Below are 14,570 nucleotides of genomic sequence, written 5' to 3' on the forward strand. Positions count from 1 at the left end.
AGAATTCTCAGAGGACCGCCAGCTCCACTAGAAGAGCATGTGTTTCATATGTGTCTGTCCACAGAAAAAGGAAATGCTGCTATCCAAAATAAACGGGGAATATTATGTGTTCCCATGAAAGTGAATTAGAAAATTGCAGTAAGGCTGTGTCCACACATTGCCAAACATCTGGATAAAAACTGGGGAGGGTGTAATCACTAATTACCAAGACATTAGGAAATACTTTTCAATCATCATCAAAATGCTTGGTTTTACTAAAAAATTAGTCCAGTAACTAACAATAACCCTGCTAAGAATTTAAGATAGGAACTTTATTTTTTCCTATTTGAACAGTGTTCCTGGTGACTTACTGAAAACTAAGTCAGTGAAAAGTAAATTTGCTCTCTAAAAGTAAATTACAAAATCTTCTTAGCTAATTGAACTAAGGTGAGTCTCTTCTAATATTTACATAATATTGAAAAATATTTATCTGAAATAAATGCTTGCTGAATTGTCTCTATCCAAATTATAAACACTTCAGGATGTCAAGTCTATTCTATCATGCCATCTGGGGACCTGACATTAACTACAAAGTTTATAAAGTTTGGCTAAAGTTAAAAAAGAATGGAGAGAGATGAATTCACTACTTGTCATTTAAGATTTACTATATCCCCATGAGTTTAAAATACTTAACACATCTTAAGCAGCTTTTAAGGTACTTCAATTAAAAAAACAAACCTATTTTTAAAATTTCATTTAACTTTAAGAGTTTCAGTAGTCCTATGTTACTGACAAAACTGCTTCCTGGGGCTGGGATTGTGGCTCAGCAGTAATGCACTCGCCTGGCATGCACGGGGCTCTGGGTTCGATCCTCAGCACCACATAAAAATAAAATAAAGATGTTGTATCCACCGAAAACTAAAAAAAAATAAATATTAAAAAATTTTCTCTCTCTCTCAAAAAAAAAAAAAACAACTGCTTCCTAAAGGACCTATAAATAATATTTTTAAATCTACCTTCTCTTAAATTTACTTACACTAAAAGTATAAGCAGCAAACAGCATTGTTACTCTGACATTATCGATACAAATTATTGTTGGTCCTTTAACAAAATGATTCACTTGAGAAATGTTTATATGCCAGACATCTTTCCCTCCCTGAGTTCTGGTGTCCACTCCATCCTCATCAATTTATAACTAAAATAAAACTTCCACTAAAAGCAGCAGACCTACACAGCCAACTGTCTACCAGCTACCTCCACAGGGATATGAACTTTTTCAGGGGCAGAGGGGTTAGGGATGGGACTAGGGATTGAACCCAGGACCATGCTAGAGGAGCACTCTGCCAGAGTTACATTCCCCCCAACTTTTTTTTCCCCCTGAGACAGGGTCTTGCTAAATTGCCCAGGCTAGTCTTATACTTGTGATCCTCCTACCTCAGTCCCCAAAGTAAGCTGGGATTACAGGCATGTACCACTGTGTTCAGCAGACAAGTCAAATTTAAATAACTAAAACTGAACTTCTGAGATTCTGCTTCCAGTAAAAGCTGAATTCATTACACTCCTGTAGAACCCTGAGTTCTACAGACCAACCCTTCTGCCAAGAACAACTAGAAAAACTAAACAAGTAATTAAGAAACAATTGTTTGAAGGCAGAAGAGAACTACCCATGCAGGGAGGGTTGAGGCCAGCACCCCAGAGAAGGGAAATGCAGAGAGATGAGCAGAATCATGGGAGCCACTCTTCTCCTGGAAGTACTTGCCAATTCACAACAGCAGCTGAGGGGCCAAAACACTAAACAGAAAAGTGACTGAGAAAGTCAGCAAACTCTCCATCAGCCTTAAGGGAAGAACAAAAATTAAGAGTTTAGGGGATGCCAAGTTCAGAGGCCTTGCTAAACACCGAGGCTGTCCTTTGTGCCCACTGAAGGAGGCTCTACCCTAAGACAAGAGCAGACTGAGAAGTTGACTAGTCAACCTTTTAAGATTATTCTCTCACCTTGCCAGGCCCTTTCCTAAGGAAGATAGCCAGAATGTCAATTTAAATCTGTAATATCTCTACAATTTTTTCATATGCATTAACCAGAATTTAATCAAAGCTTAACAGACATAGAATCAAGATCATGTGACTAAAAACCAAGGGTAAAATAGACAACAGAACATGCTCTCAGGGCATCTAAATATTAAAGTTATCAGACACAAACTTTATATTACTATTAGTATAATAAAAACTCAGTTGACAAAGATGAAAATTTCAGCAGAAAACTGAAATCTAGCAAGAGAATAAAGAAAATTGAAAAAGACACTAACCAAAATTAAGAACTCAATAGATGGGGGCTAGGGTATGGCTCAGTGGAAGAGCACTCGCCTAGCATGCATGAGGCATTGGGTTCGATCCTCAGCACCATGTAAATATAAAATAAAGATATTGTGTCCACCTATAACTAAAAAATAAATATTAAAAAAACTCAATGTATGGATTTAATAGAAATTAGAGCTAAAGAAAGAACTGATACAGTGTAATATAGTTCAGAAGAAAATACACAGATAAACACAAAAAGACAAAAGGATAATGAGCATGAAAAGAGTACACATATGACATGATCTAGAGGATATGTCTAACTAATGTAATTACTGTCCCAGTAGGAAAAGAGAGAGGGAATGCAGAAGAGATAAGTCAAGAAATAATGATCAAGCATTCTCCAAAACTAAAGAGCTAACCTGTCACAACCCTACCAAAGAGAACAACAACAACTAATCCCAAGCAGGATAGATTCAAGGAAAACAATATCTTCACACTTCACAGTAACAAAGCTAAAAACCAAAGGTAAAGAGAAAATCTTTAAAACAGCATAGGAGAGTTGGGAAAGAACAATAAATTCAAAAGTGCAGCAATAAGACTGACATGGCTGATTTCTGCACAGAAGCAATGGGAGCCAGAAATGATCCCCTCAAATTACTGAAAGAAATTAATTTGATAATATCCACTGAAAATATCCTTCAAAAGTAGAGGCCAGGTGGATGAAGTGGCCCATGTCTGTAATCCCAGCGGCTCAGGAGGCTGAGGCAGGAGGATTGCAAGTTCAAAGCCTGTCTCAGCAAAAGTGAGGTGCTAAGCAACTCAGTGGGACCCTGTCTCTAAATAAAATACAAATCAGGGATGGGGATGTGGCTAAGTGGTGGAATGCTCCTGAGTTCAATCCCTGATACCAAAAAAAAAAAAAAAAAAAAAGAAAGAAAGAAAAGAAAAGAAAAGAAAGAAAGAAAGAAAAAGTGGAGGAGGCCAGGGACTGCAGTTGCAGCTCAGCGGTAGATCACTTACCAAGTATGTGAGAGACACTGGGTTTGATCTTCAGCACCACATAAAAATAAATAAATAAAATAAAGCTATTGTGTCCATCTACAACTAAAAAAAAAATTTTTTTTTAAAGTGTACATGGGCTGGGGATGTGGCCCAAGCAGTAGCGCGCTCACCTGGTATGCTCAGGGCACTGGGTTTGATCCTCAACACCACAAAAAAATAAAATAAAATAAAGATGTTGTGTCCACCGAAAACTAAAAAATAAATATTAAAAAATTCTCTCTCTCTCTCTCTCTCTCTCTTTTTTAAAAAAAGAGAGTACATGCGGGGGCTGGGGTTGTGGCTCAGGGGTAGAGTGCTCGCCTAGCATGTGTGAGGCCCTGGGTTCGATCCTCAGCACCACATAAAAATAAAGGTATTATGTCAAACTACAATAAATAAATCTTTAAAAAAAAAAAAAAAAGAGTACATGCATTGCCAGGAAAGGTGGTACATGCCTATAATCCCAGGGGCTCGGTAGGCTGAGACAGGAGGATCGCAAGTTCAAAGCCAGCCTCAGCAAAAGCAAGGCACTACGCAACACAGTGAGACCCTGTCTCTAAATAAATTACAAAATAGGGATGAAGATGTGGCTCAGTGGTTGAATGCTCTTGAGTTCAATCCCTGGTACCCAGAAAAAAAAAAAAAAAACATGTATTAAAGTTTTGTTGTTGTTTTTCTTTTAAAGTGGAAGCCAAGATGCTTTTGATTAAAAAAAAATTTTAAAAAAAGAACCTTCAAAATATTTTTCCCCTTTTCACTAAGCAGCACCACCACCTACCTAGACACACAAGCCAGAAACCCAAAGTCATCTTTGAATCCTGCAATTCCTGCACCTTTAACCTCCCTCAAGTTGTCCATGCCCATTTGATTCTCCAAAATCTGTCTCATCACTAATAAGGCAATGCAAATTAAAGCAATAAATCATTTCTTACTCATGAGAGCAGCAAACCTTTAACAGTCTGACAAACACCAAGTGTTGATTAGAATGCTAAGAATGCTGGGAAATAAGAACACTACTCACCAGCTCCTAATAAGAAAGCAATCTGTCAGAATCTAGAAAAACTGAAAGCATGCAGAAAACCCATGACTGCAATTCTGGCAATATACTCTATAAACTCTCACACATTTGGAAAAGGAGATAATCCTGTGGAGTTCATCTCAGAATTGTTTGTAACATCAGTGTAAAATTAACATATAAACTGGCATAGTGATGTACACCTGTAATTCCTGGCCCCGAACTGCATGCCCCCAAATTTAAATTATATTAAGAACTAGTCTTCGGCAGGGTGCAGTGGTGCATGCCTGGATCACAAATTCAAGGTCAGCCTGGGCAACTTAGGGAGACTCTAAGCAACTTAGCAAGGGCCTATCTCAAAAAAAAAAAAAAAAAAGAAAGAAAGAAAAAAAAAGACTAGGGATGCAGCTCAGTGGTAAAGTACCCCTAGGTTCAATCCCCAGTACAAAAAAAAAAAAAAAAGCACATAAAAGTTCAACAAAGAGGGGCTGGGGCGGTGGCTCGGTGGTAGAGCACTTGCCTAGCATGTATGAGGCACTGGGTTCGAGTTTCAGCACCATATATAAATAAATGAATAAAATAAAGGTCAATCAACATCTAAAAAAATGTTTTTTAAAAAAAGTTCAACACAGGACAAGATTTATAAATGTGACAGCAGTTAAAGGAAAGGAATAAAGTCTATAGATCATTACACAGTTAATCTCACATGCAAGCTAAAAAACTTTACATAGAGTATGATACCAGTTTTATAATTCTAAACAAACCAAAAAGAGACCTATATATCATTTATGGATACATACACACACACACACCCATCTTCAAAAGTATGAAAAATAAACCAGAGAGCCTCACAGCAAACCCATAATTGCTGCCACCAGGAAATATGAAAGGAAAGAAAAGAACAGGACCAGGGGTTGCTATACAATGTGACTTCAACTACATTCAGTATTTATTAAAAATATTTACTGAAGACCTACTATACACCAAGCATGTTTTAGGTCTTAGAGACTCAGCAGTAGATAAAAACAGAAAACATTCCTGCTTCATCTGAGGAGAGACAATTTAAAAATAAGAAAAATGTAATAATAAGTGGTGATAAGTGCTAAGAAGAAAGATCAAGCTGGGAAAGGAAAAAGAGTGACACTGGAGTGCTGTTTTAGAAAGCCTAGCTGAGGAAGACCTCTGTGCTAAGGAGACACTTGAGCAGAAACCGGACCAAACAGGCAAGTACCACATAAGCAGAGTAAGGGGAAAGTACACAGAGACCACAAGTGCAAGGGCACGGTGACAGGGGCACACCTGGCAAGTTCACACAGTGACTAGGAGACCAGTGAGAGTGACTGGAGTGGAAGGGGAGAAGTGGGATAGGAAATGTTGAGACAGCAGGGGAGAAAGGGTGAGAGGGAAGAGAAGGGGTAAGAGGTAGAAGAGCCCCCAAGGTAAGAATTTTTTTAACATATTTTTAAAGAATTTTTTTTTAACAAAAAAAGGGAAGAAGATTTGTGTCGGACATATGAGGCCCACATGCCTCAAGTATTTACTACCTGGTTCTTTTACAAAAGAGTTGCAGCCCCGTGGTTTGGAGCAAACCAGTCATGATACGAGAGGAGGATAGGAGTCTAAATAAGATGAGGATGGGGCAGATCAGAGGAATGATACAAGGAGGTTAAGGCCCAAGAGGTGGAGATATCACCACAGTTTTGGCCTGAGCAACTGAAAGAAGGACACTGCCATATACTGAGATGGAGGGTCATATTTGTAGTGCTTTATTTTATTAAAAGAAAGAAAGAAACCAGGAAGACTTAAACCAATGACATATAACATTAACAGCTACTACACTAATTCTGAGTAATATGAATGTGAGTGCTTGTCTATTATTTTTTAACTTTGGGGGGGGTTGGGGGATTTTTTTTGGGGGGGGGTTGTTTTGATTTTGGCACTGGGGATTGAACCCAGGGATAATTAACCACTGAATCACATCCTCAGCCCTTTTTATTTTTTATTTTGAGAAAGAGTCTCACTAAGTTGTTTAGGGCCTCTCTAAGTTGCTGAGGCTGGTGTTGAACTTGCAATCCTCCTGCCTCAGCCTCCTGAGTTGCTAGGATTACAGGCATGCACCAACCTGCCCATCCTGGATTTTTTTTTTTTTTTCCTTATTTCTAAGGGTTCTAAATCTGGTGTTTGTGGTTTTTTTTTTTGTTTTGTTTTGTTTTGTTTTGTTTTAGTTTTTTTTTCTTTTTAGTTGTTGATCTTTATTTTATTTATTTATATGTGTGCTGAGACTCGAACCTAGTGCCTCACACATGCTAGGCAAGCGCCCTACCACTGAGTACAACCCCAGCCCTGGTATGTTTTTATATAGACTTGTTTTTTCATGTCCTTCCTTCCCTGCACTTCACCACTACCATCCTAACCCACAGCCCTTTGTAGCTCTCACCTGAATCAAAGCAACAGCTTCCTTATTGGTGTCCCAAGTCCTACCTCCTCCTCCTCCAATCCAGAAGTCTAGAATATCCTTTATAAAAAGGCTGGGTGGGGGGCTGGGGATGTAGTACCATCTGTGGTAGATGATTTGCCTAGTTTGCACAAAGTTCTGAGTTCAATCCCACCACAAATAAAGGCAGGGTGGAGTTTGAATTGCAGCTCCACCACTGTCTGAGAAATTTGCTTAGCTTCCCTATGTCTCCATTTTCCTATTTGTAAATGTTGGTAATAGTTGGAAGAGTAAATAAATTAAGATATGTAAAGCACACAGGAAAGAACCTGACAGCATTAAGTAAATATTAGCTAAAATTACTGAAACATAAATCTAATGTCATACCCCTGTTTAAAATCTTTCAGTAGTTTCATGCACTTAGAATTAAATCTGCATTCTTTATCTGAGAGCCTGCCTAGCTCTCTCTTCACTCCCCTTTTAAGCCACACACTCAGGTCTGGGCAGCTCAGTGCCTTCCCTTCTGCTAGGCAACTATCCCTACAAGCTGCTGCAGAAGATTTCCTCAAAGAGGTTGTCCCTGGCTACATGCTTTCCTGAAACTTTGTCCACCCCATGCCCCACATCTACCCAACCCCTTGCCCTCAATCTTTTGATTTCCTTAAACACATTTAGCATAATTTGCAGTTATTTTATATACCTGTCTAGGGTTTTCCTTGTCCATCTCCCCATCTAAGCATAAGCTCCATCAACACAGGAAATTCATCTGCCTATTCACCACTTATTCAGCACAGAACTTGGCATTTGGTAGAAACTATATCAACATTTGAATAAATAAGTGACTATGGGGCTGGAGTTGTGGTTCAGCAGTAGAGCACTCACCTAGCATGTGCGAGGCCCTGGGTTTGATCCTCAGCACCACATAAAAATAAAATAAAGGTTTGTGTCCAATTATAACTAAAACAAAGTATTTTTTTTTTTAAGTGACTAGGGCTGAGATTGTGGCTCAGCAGTAGAGCACTTGCCTAGCATGTGTGAGGCCCTGGGTTCGATCCTCAGCACCAAATAAAAATAAATAAAACAAAATAAAGGTATAAAAAAAAAAAAGAGTATGCTCTAAACAAAATCTAAAAGGACCTATCATGTCCACTTTTTAATCATTCAAAAGTATAGTGATAAGCCTATCAAAACTATTACAATATGCCACATATATGTGTATATATATACAAAGTTATTATTTATCAATTTATTTTTTAAAGTTCAGTGACTTTTAGTTTCCTATGAACAGACTGAAAGTATAGGTTACATTTTGTTTTACATTTAATATAAATTAATTGTGTCATTTAAAATAAATACATAGGGCTGAGGTTGTGGCTCAATGGTAGAGTACTCTCCCAGCCCATGAGAGGCACTGGGTTCCATCCACAGCACAAAGGTATTGTGTCCATCTACAATTTGAAAAAAATATTTTTAAAAAAATAAAGGGCTGGACTGGGGTTGTAGCTCAGTGGTAAAGCGTTTGCCTCGCATGTGTGAGGCACTGGGTTCAATCCTCAGCACCACATAAAAATAAAGATATTATGTCCATCTACAACTAAAAAAATATTTTAAAAAAATAAAAAATAAAAATAAATAAAGGTCTAGGATTATAGCTCAGTGGTAGAGCACTTGCCTAGCATGTGTGAGGCCCTGGGTTCAATTCTCAGCACCACATATAAATAAATTAATGAAATAAAGATCCATAAACAATTTTTAAAATATTTTTTAAAAATTGGGCTGGGGGCCTGGGGATGTGGCTCAAGTGGTAGCGTGCTCGTCTGGCATGCGTGCGGCCCGGGGTTCGATCCTCAGCACCACATACAAAAAAAAAGATGCTGTGTCCGCTGATAACTAAAAAAAATAAAATATTAAAATTCATTCTCTCCCTCTCTCTCTCTCTCTCTCTCTCTCTCTCCCCTCTATCTTTAAAAAAAAAAAAAATTGGGCTGGGATGTAGCTCAGTGGCAAAGCGTCTGCCTTGCATTTGAAAGCCCTGGGTTTGACCCCCAGTTCCAAAAAAAGACAAAAAAAAGAACCCCACCAAAAAAAAAATAATAATAAGATTAAAAATAATAAAAATAAAATAAAATAAATACATAAATTCCCTCAAAAAGGATATTTGGGGCTGGAGGCGGGAGGTTGGGGTAGGTTAATAGTAAAGCTCTTGCCTAGCAAGTACAAAGTTCTGGGTTTGTACGCCACACCAAAAAAAAAAAAAAAAAAAGGCAAGACGGTTCTTATCAGTATACTATACTATTTGTCCATAAAAACTGTTTTCTAATTTTAGAAAGTGAAGATAGACAAAACTTTCGTAATGTCAAGAAATAAAAAGGCATATAGTGAAGTTTCCTCTTCACTTATCTTCCCCATCACCTCCCCAAATAGGTAGCCACTGTTGTTAGTTCCTTGTAATTTTCATGTGTATTTTGGAGGCGCTCTTTCTGTATCAATTCACAAAGAGCTTCCTGATCCTTTCTACAATTTCATTCACCATCTGGGCATGTTGTTATTTATCTAATCAGTTTTCCTATGATGAACAAAGCAATGAATAATTTTTTTGCCTATATTATCTCACACATGGACATATGTATCTGCAGGCTTGAATTCCTAGAACTGGCATTGCTGGGTCAAAGGATTTCTATACTTGTGATGCACCCCCAACAGAGCCCAGGGGTAGCTCTACCACTGAGCTATACCCCAAGCCCTGCTGCACTTGTAATTTTATACTGACCAATATCCTGTGTATATTGGGGTCCACCCAGAGAAATAGCCATCTCTTTAAGGGTCTGAAACTGAGGGAATTTAATATAAGGAGTTGGTCACTTATGTGATGGAAAACAGAAGTCAAACAAGAAACAGTAAGACAGCCTGGAGATTAGCAAGAGCAAGAAGATGCTCCCACCTCTTGGTTGCAGAGTAGACAGGAAGAGGTATTTCCAAAGCTCAGGTGCTGGGGCCAAAAGGACAAGGCAGCTGCAGAGACACTGTCTGAGGCAGTAGGCGGGGAAGAGTAACAAAACCACCTGGTTTCCCTCTTCCTCCTGCCATCCAATCTCCCACCAGTGGCTCCCACTGGCCAAATCCAGGTGGAGGGCAGGTGACCAAGGACGGGGGAAATGCTGACTGTGGAGGTGAATCCCTCTGCAGGGGGAAAAGGCAAGAAATGGATTTAAGCCAATAGAACACAGGGTATATTGAGCCTCCCTGAGAGCCATGACTAATTTATACTCCTACCAGTAAATGCTGAGACAGTCTTGCCAATATTCTGCTTTCAAACTTGGGGGTTATCATTTGTCTGACATATGAAAGAATCTCAATCTAATCTTAATTTATATTTATTTTATTTTGAGTGAGGCTGAGTGTCACTTTGAGCCAAACTTAATCCTCACCTATACTGATGGGAGTAAGTGGAAACAGGAAGGGGAACCAATTTAACTTAATTCACCTCTTCTGCCATGGACGATCCATTCAGGAACATCAATCAGACAAATGATGGCAATGTGCCAAACTAGCCAGTCACCTTCCAAGTAGAGACATATCCAAAAAAACTGTTGAAAAGAGAAAAGCAACAAGTGCCAAAAGAATTACAAATACCTTAACTACACTCTGCACACATTATAAGAAACAATGTGTTCTTGTAATCTTGTACCCCCAACTGGCTCCTCCTTGTAACTGCCTTCCAGCCATTCATGCCACCATCCTCTCCTTATCTTGCATTGAAAGAACAAAGAATTACATCCTGAACAAAAAGTTATATTATAAAAGCAGCAAGTGAGAATCAACTTTTAAATAAAATTTTAAAGTACCCAACCAAAACATTAATAAAAAAGATCTTTTAAATAATCTTTGGCCTTATTTAAAAGATCTTTTAAATAATCTTAGTCATAACTATTGTATGAATAGATCATTTACCTCATCTAAACAAGCTGAAACTGACTCCCCAGACACAGTTCAAAGTTCTTTCCTACACTCTAAAGATATACCAAAAAATGTTATGCTTTACAATCAACTGGCAACTGAAATTGTTCTCTTTCAAAAGGCTGAACTTCATTTTTTTTCCTTCTTTCTTTCTTTCTTTCTTTCTTTTTTTTTAAATAGTGCTGAGGATTAGAACCGGGCCTTATGAATGCGAGGCAAGCACTCTATCAACTGAGCTATATCCCCAGCCCTTGAACTTCATTTTTTAAAACATGAATTGTAAAGCAAAACTTTTTTTTAATCTGGGCTGGAGTTATGGCTCAGAGGTGGAGTGCTCGCCTGACATGTGTGTGTGAGGCACTGGGTTCGATCCTCAGCACCACATAAAGTACAGTGAGGATACTGTGCTCACCTATAACTAAAAAATAAATATTAAAAAAAAACTTTTTTTAATCTAAGTGATGCTAACTGTACAGAACTATAAAAAGGTATGTTAACTTCAAAACCTCCATCAACAGTACATCAAGTTTATACAACAAGCACTAAAAATGACTCATATTTCAAAACTGTGAAAGATTTTTATTTGATTCAAAATTACTTATTCTTCAATTGCCAAACATATTCTCAAATGTCTTTCACAATTCAAGGAAGAAAGATTTTGATAAACCAAACCAATAAAGGTTAAAAGTTTGGCAGCACCTAGCATGCTGCCTGGCATTTTAGTAGACAATAAATATCTGTTCATTGTTCAATGTTCCAGTGAGATGAATTAAATCATCCTGTACATGTAAAACATCTGTATGCCTTTTATAAACTGAGTTTCTTTTTCAAATTTGAAAGTAACACACACTTTTTCCAGAAACCTGGAAAATATAAAAACTAAAAAAAAAAAAAAAACAAACATATTATTACCAGTTATTTCATTGTTTAGACAAGGATGTAAAGCTGCTTATGTTTAACGGCTGAAAATGTTTCCCTCATAAACTTCCCAAATTTAACTCACCATTCTACTATTGAACATTACTGTTTCCAATTTTTTACAATTATAGTGTAATACATACTGTCACGCTTCATATATATTTGTGAATTTCAAGGTTGTTTCTCTGTGACACATTCCCAAAAGAGATATTAATAACCCAAAGATAGTTTTAAGCCTTACTGATACCTAATATCATCCTTTGTTATGGTTCTGGAGAGCTATAAATAGCTGCAGCACACTGGCTCATTTTTTTTCTTTATACCTGCTTTTTACCTTCAAGTGTTCCTCATTTCTTTAGTCAGAGTCAGAAGCACTTTCCAAACAAAATCGCCAAGCCATCTGCCTCCTTGTCTCTAATGTCAAATGTTCAAATATTACAGTTGTTTGTCTTATTTTATAATAAGGGGGAAACTGCTATGCCAAATTGTGCTGGGCAAAAAGCAGGGCATCCAGAGGGAATCTATTAGGATCCCGTGTCTCCAGACCGACAGCCAGGCTGTAGGAGGGTTTGCAACTGGGCTCCTTCTTTACACAGCATTCTCCTTCATAAACAACACACCCACTCGGTGCCACAGTGCTACCCCTGGCTTTAACTATGAGAACTGAACTTGCCAAATGCCATGACTGGTGCCAACTTCCCACCAGCCCTGCCGCACCGCTTCTTTCAGCAAAAATGATTTCCTTCTGAGCAGCACTTGCATTCTAGAAGGCACCTTGATTAACCACTTCATCCCGAACCCTTCAATACTGCTGATTCTTACAGGCAGCTGCTCCGGCAGCCTGTAATTAAGATTTTTCTAAACACTCCCTTATTACACGGGGTTCTGATGATTCGGTCTGTCAGCAAAAAGGTTAGAGCGCCTCAACTTGGGGTGTTCCTGTAAAAAATATGGGCATTAATCCTTTGCTTTCCAAATCAATGGACCCACTCCCCATACTGGGAGGCACGTTACTCAGTTTTGAAACCTAATTCACAGCATGACACGACAGTAATTTGTATTCCACTAAATAATTTACAACAAACACGACCCTTCCTGCAAGAGGACACACAACCAGGGCCACGCCGGGCACCTGCACGACCCACTTCGGAAAGGTGTCCTCCGCACCTGATCTCGGGGCTCCTCCCCTCCGCTGCTGGCTGGGCTCCTGTCGCCCACCCTCCGCAACACCGACTCGTTTTTCTGCTTACTCTGTAACCTTTGCTCTTTCATAAAATGCGTGCCCAGACCTGGACTGGAGCTGGCCCCCTCCTCGCCTAAGCAAATTCCCAGAGACCACTCCGGATCTAAAGCCAGGAAAACGGTACCGATTTCCAACCTCCCTCCATCCCTGCTGGACCCCGGAGGAGCCCCGAGAAAAAACTTTCCCCTCCCGGGTTCCCACCCGCTCGCTCGCTCCCACCACCTGAGAAGAGCTGCTGCCTGGGGTCGTCCGACACCTCTCCGGAGGGCGTGGACGTCCTTGGCGACAACACGCGAGGAAGGTCGCCCCGCAAGGTCCCCGCCCCACCAGAGCGACCCCCACCCCTCCGCCGAGACCCCGGCCCGTGGCGACCCGCCTCGCACCCGGACCCTCCCGTGCGCTGGCCGGCAACCCCTCCGCGGCCCGCCCCTCCCCGGGGCCGAGCCCCCGCCTCGCCCCGTGTCCGCGCGCCTCAGGCCTCCTCGGTCACCAGCCCACAGCGACGCCGCCCGGACGCGTCTCCTCAGGCGACCCCGGCCCCAGGCCGCCGGCGGGCCGGCCACACCTCCGACACTCACCGCCGCCGCCCTCGCCGCCGCCGTCTTCGTCCATCTTGAGGCCACTCCCGCGGCCAGCGAGCCCGGGGCGGGCGGGCTAGGAGCCGGGGCGGGGGGCGCCGCAGAGCGAGCGCTCGGGTGGACTGGCGGCTCCACAGCGCGCAGCCCGGGTCGCGGCCGGGCCTCCTCCGGCCGGGCGGGGCTCACCGCTCGGCGCGCCGTCACGTGACGCAGGCCCCGCCCCCCGGTGGCGGTGGGCGGAGTCCGCGGTGGCTGCCCCGCCCGCGGGAACACGCCCGGCCGGGCTGCTTCTGCGGTGGCAGAGACCTGAGACCCTCAAGCTCAGGCCCCCAGAGCGCGGCTCGAGACCCCTCACCCCTGCCCTCCAGCAGCCTGGACAGGAACGGAGGGTCCGAGACGTGGGGACGTCCCACTCTACGAAACCCGGTGGCCGGGTGTCTAATTCGCACGTGCATTCCAGGGGCGAAAAAAGATCTAGGAATGAAAGCACTGAGAAGTCAGACCTTGCCCCTCCTGCCCTAGGACCTGTCCTGGAACTGATGACAGCCTTTCAGCTTTTTGAAATATAATGAAACCTCTCCTTTTTCTGACCATGGGTGTATCTTTAAATTAACAAAGTGCAAGGCTTATAAATGAATGTTGTCCTGAGGTAGGAACCTAATCCCAATCCAGCACACCTGGGGCGCAGCCCTCAGAGGGCTTTAATAGGGGTTGGCCAGACTGGCGTCAGATGCCCTTGGAGTTTAGCGCCAGTCTCCCTTGGAATGCTGCCAGCTGCCGGGATTTATGATGCAGAAGGAGCTCTGAATTCAATTTCACGTGGGCACAGCCAGGAGCTGGGCGGAAGGCTTAGCTCCCCCCTGTTCCAAATCTATGGATTGTCTTTCTCTGATATCTCGTTTCCAGTAATTCTTCCTGAAGCATTGAATGTGGGCCTTTCCAAGCCTTCTGCTCGAACAAAATTGCATTAAAGAAAAGCAAACATTGTAATGGAGGAGATAGTTCATCTCTAATAGAATTTTCCAGCAACTGTTTTATATTTACAAATTGTCCATTGAATCAAAGGATCCTTCCGCCATCATCTATCAAAGCAGACAGTTTTCAACC

The 14,570-nt window shown here is 41.3% G+C and overlaps 1 protein-coding gene across 2 annotated transcripts in view; it reads right to left on the reverse strand.

The window, feature by feature from the left end:
- The window catches only part of Cyth3 (cytohesin 3), an 89,383-nt gene extending 75,756 nt beyond the window's left edge, over window positions 1-13,627 (reverse strand). The window contains exon 1 of one of the 2 annotated variants that reach the window (XM_076839926.1): window positions 13,464-13,627. In XM_076839926.1, the coding sequence (XP_076696041.1) occupies window positions 13,464-13,497 (34 nt within the window). In that variant the 5' untranslated portion in view covers window positions 13,498-13,627. Of the gene's footprint in view, window positions 1-13,107; window positions 13,135-13,463 lie in introns of those variants that run through there. The other variant, XM_076839928.1, reaches the window with a different exon arrangement.
- Between the last annotated feature and the right edge of the window lie 943 nt (window positions 13,628-14,570).

The sequence above is a fragment of the Callospermophilus lateralis genome, chromosome 19, assembly GCF_048772815.1.
Source record: "Callospermophilus lateralis isolate mCalLat2 chromosome 19, mCalLat2.hap1, whole genome shotgun sequence".
NCBI classification, from domain to species: Eukaryota; Metazoa; Chordata; class Mammalia; order Rodentia; family Sciuridae; genus Callospermophilus; species Callospermophilus lateralis.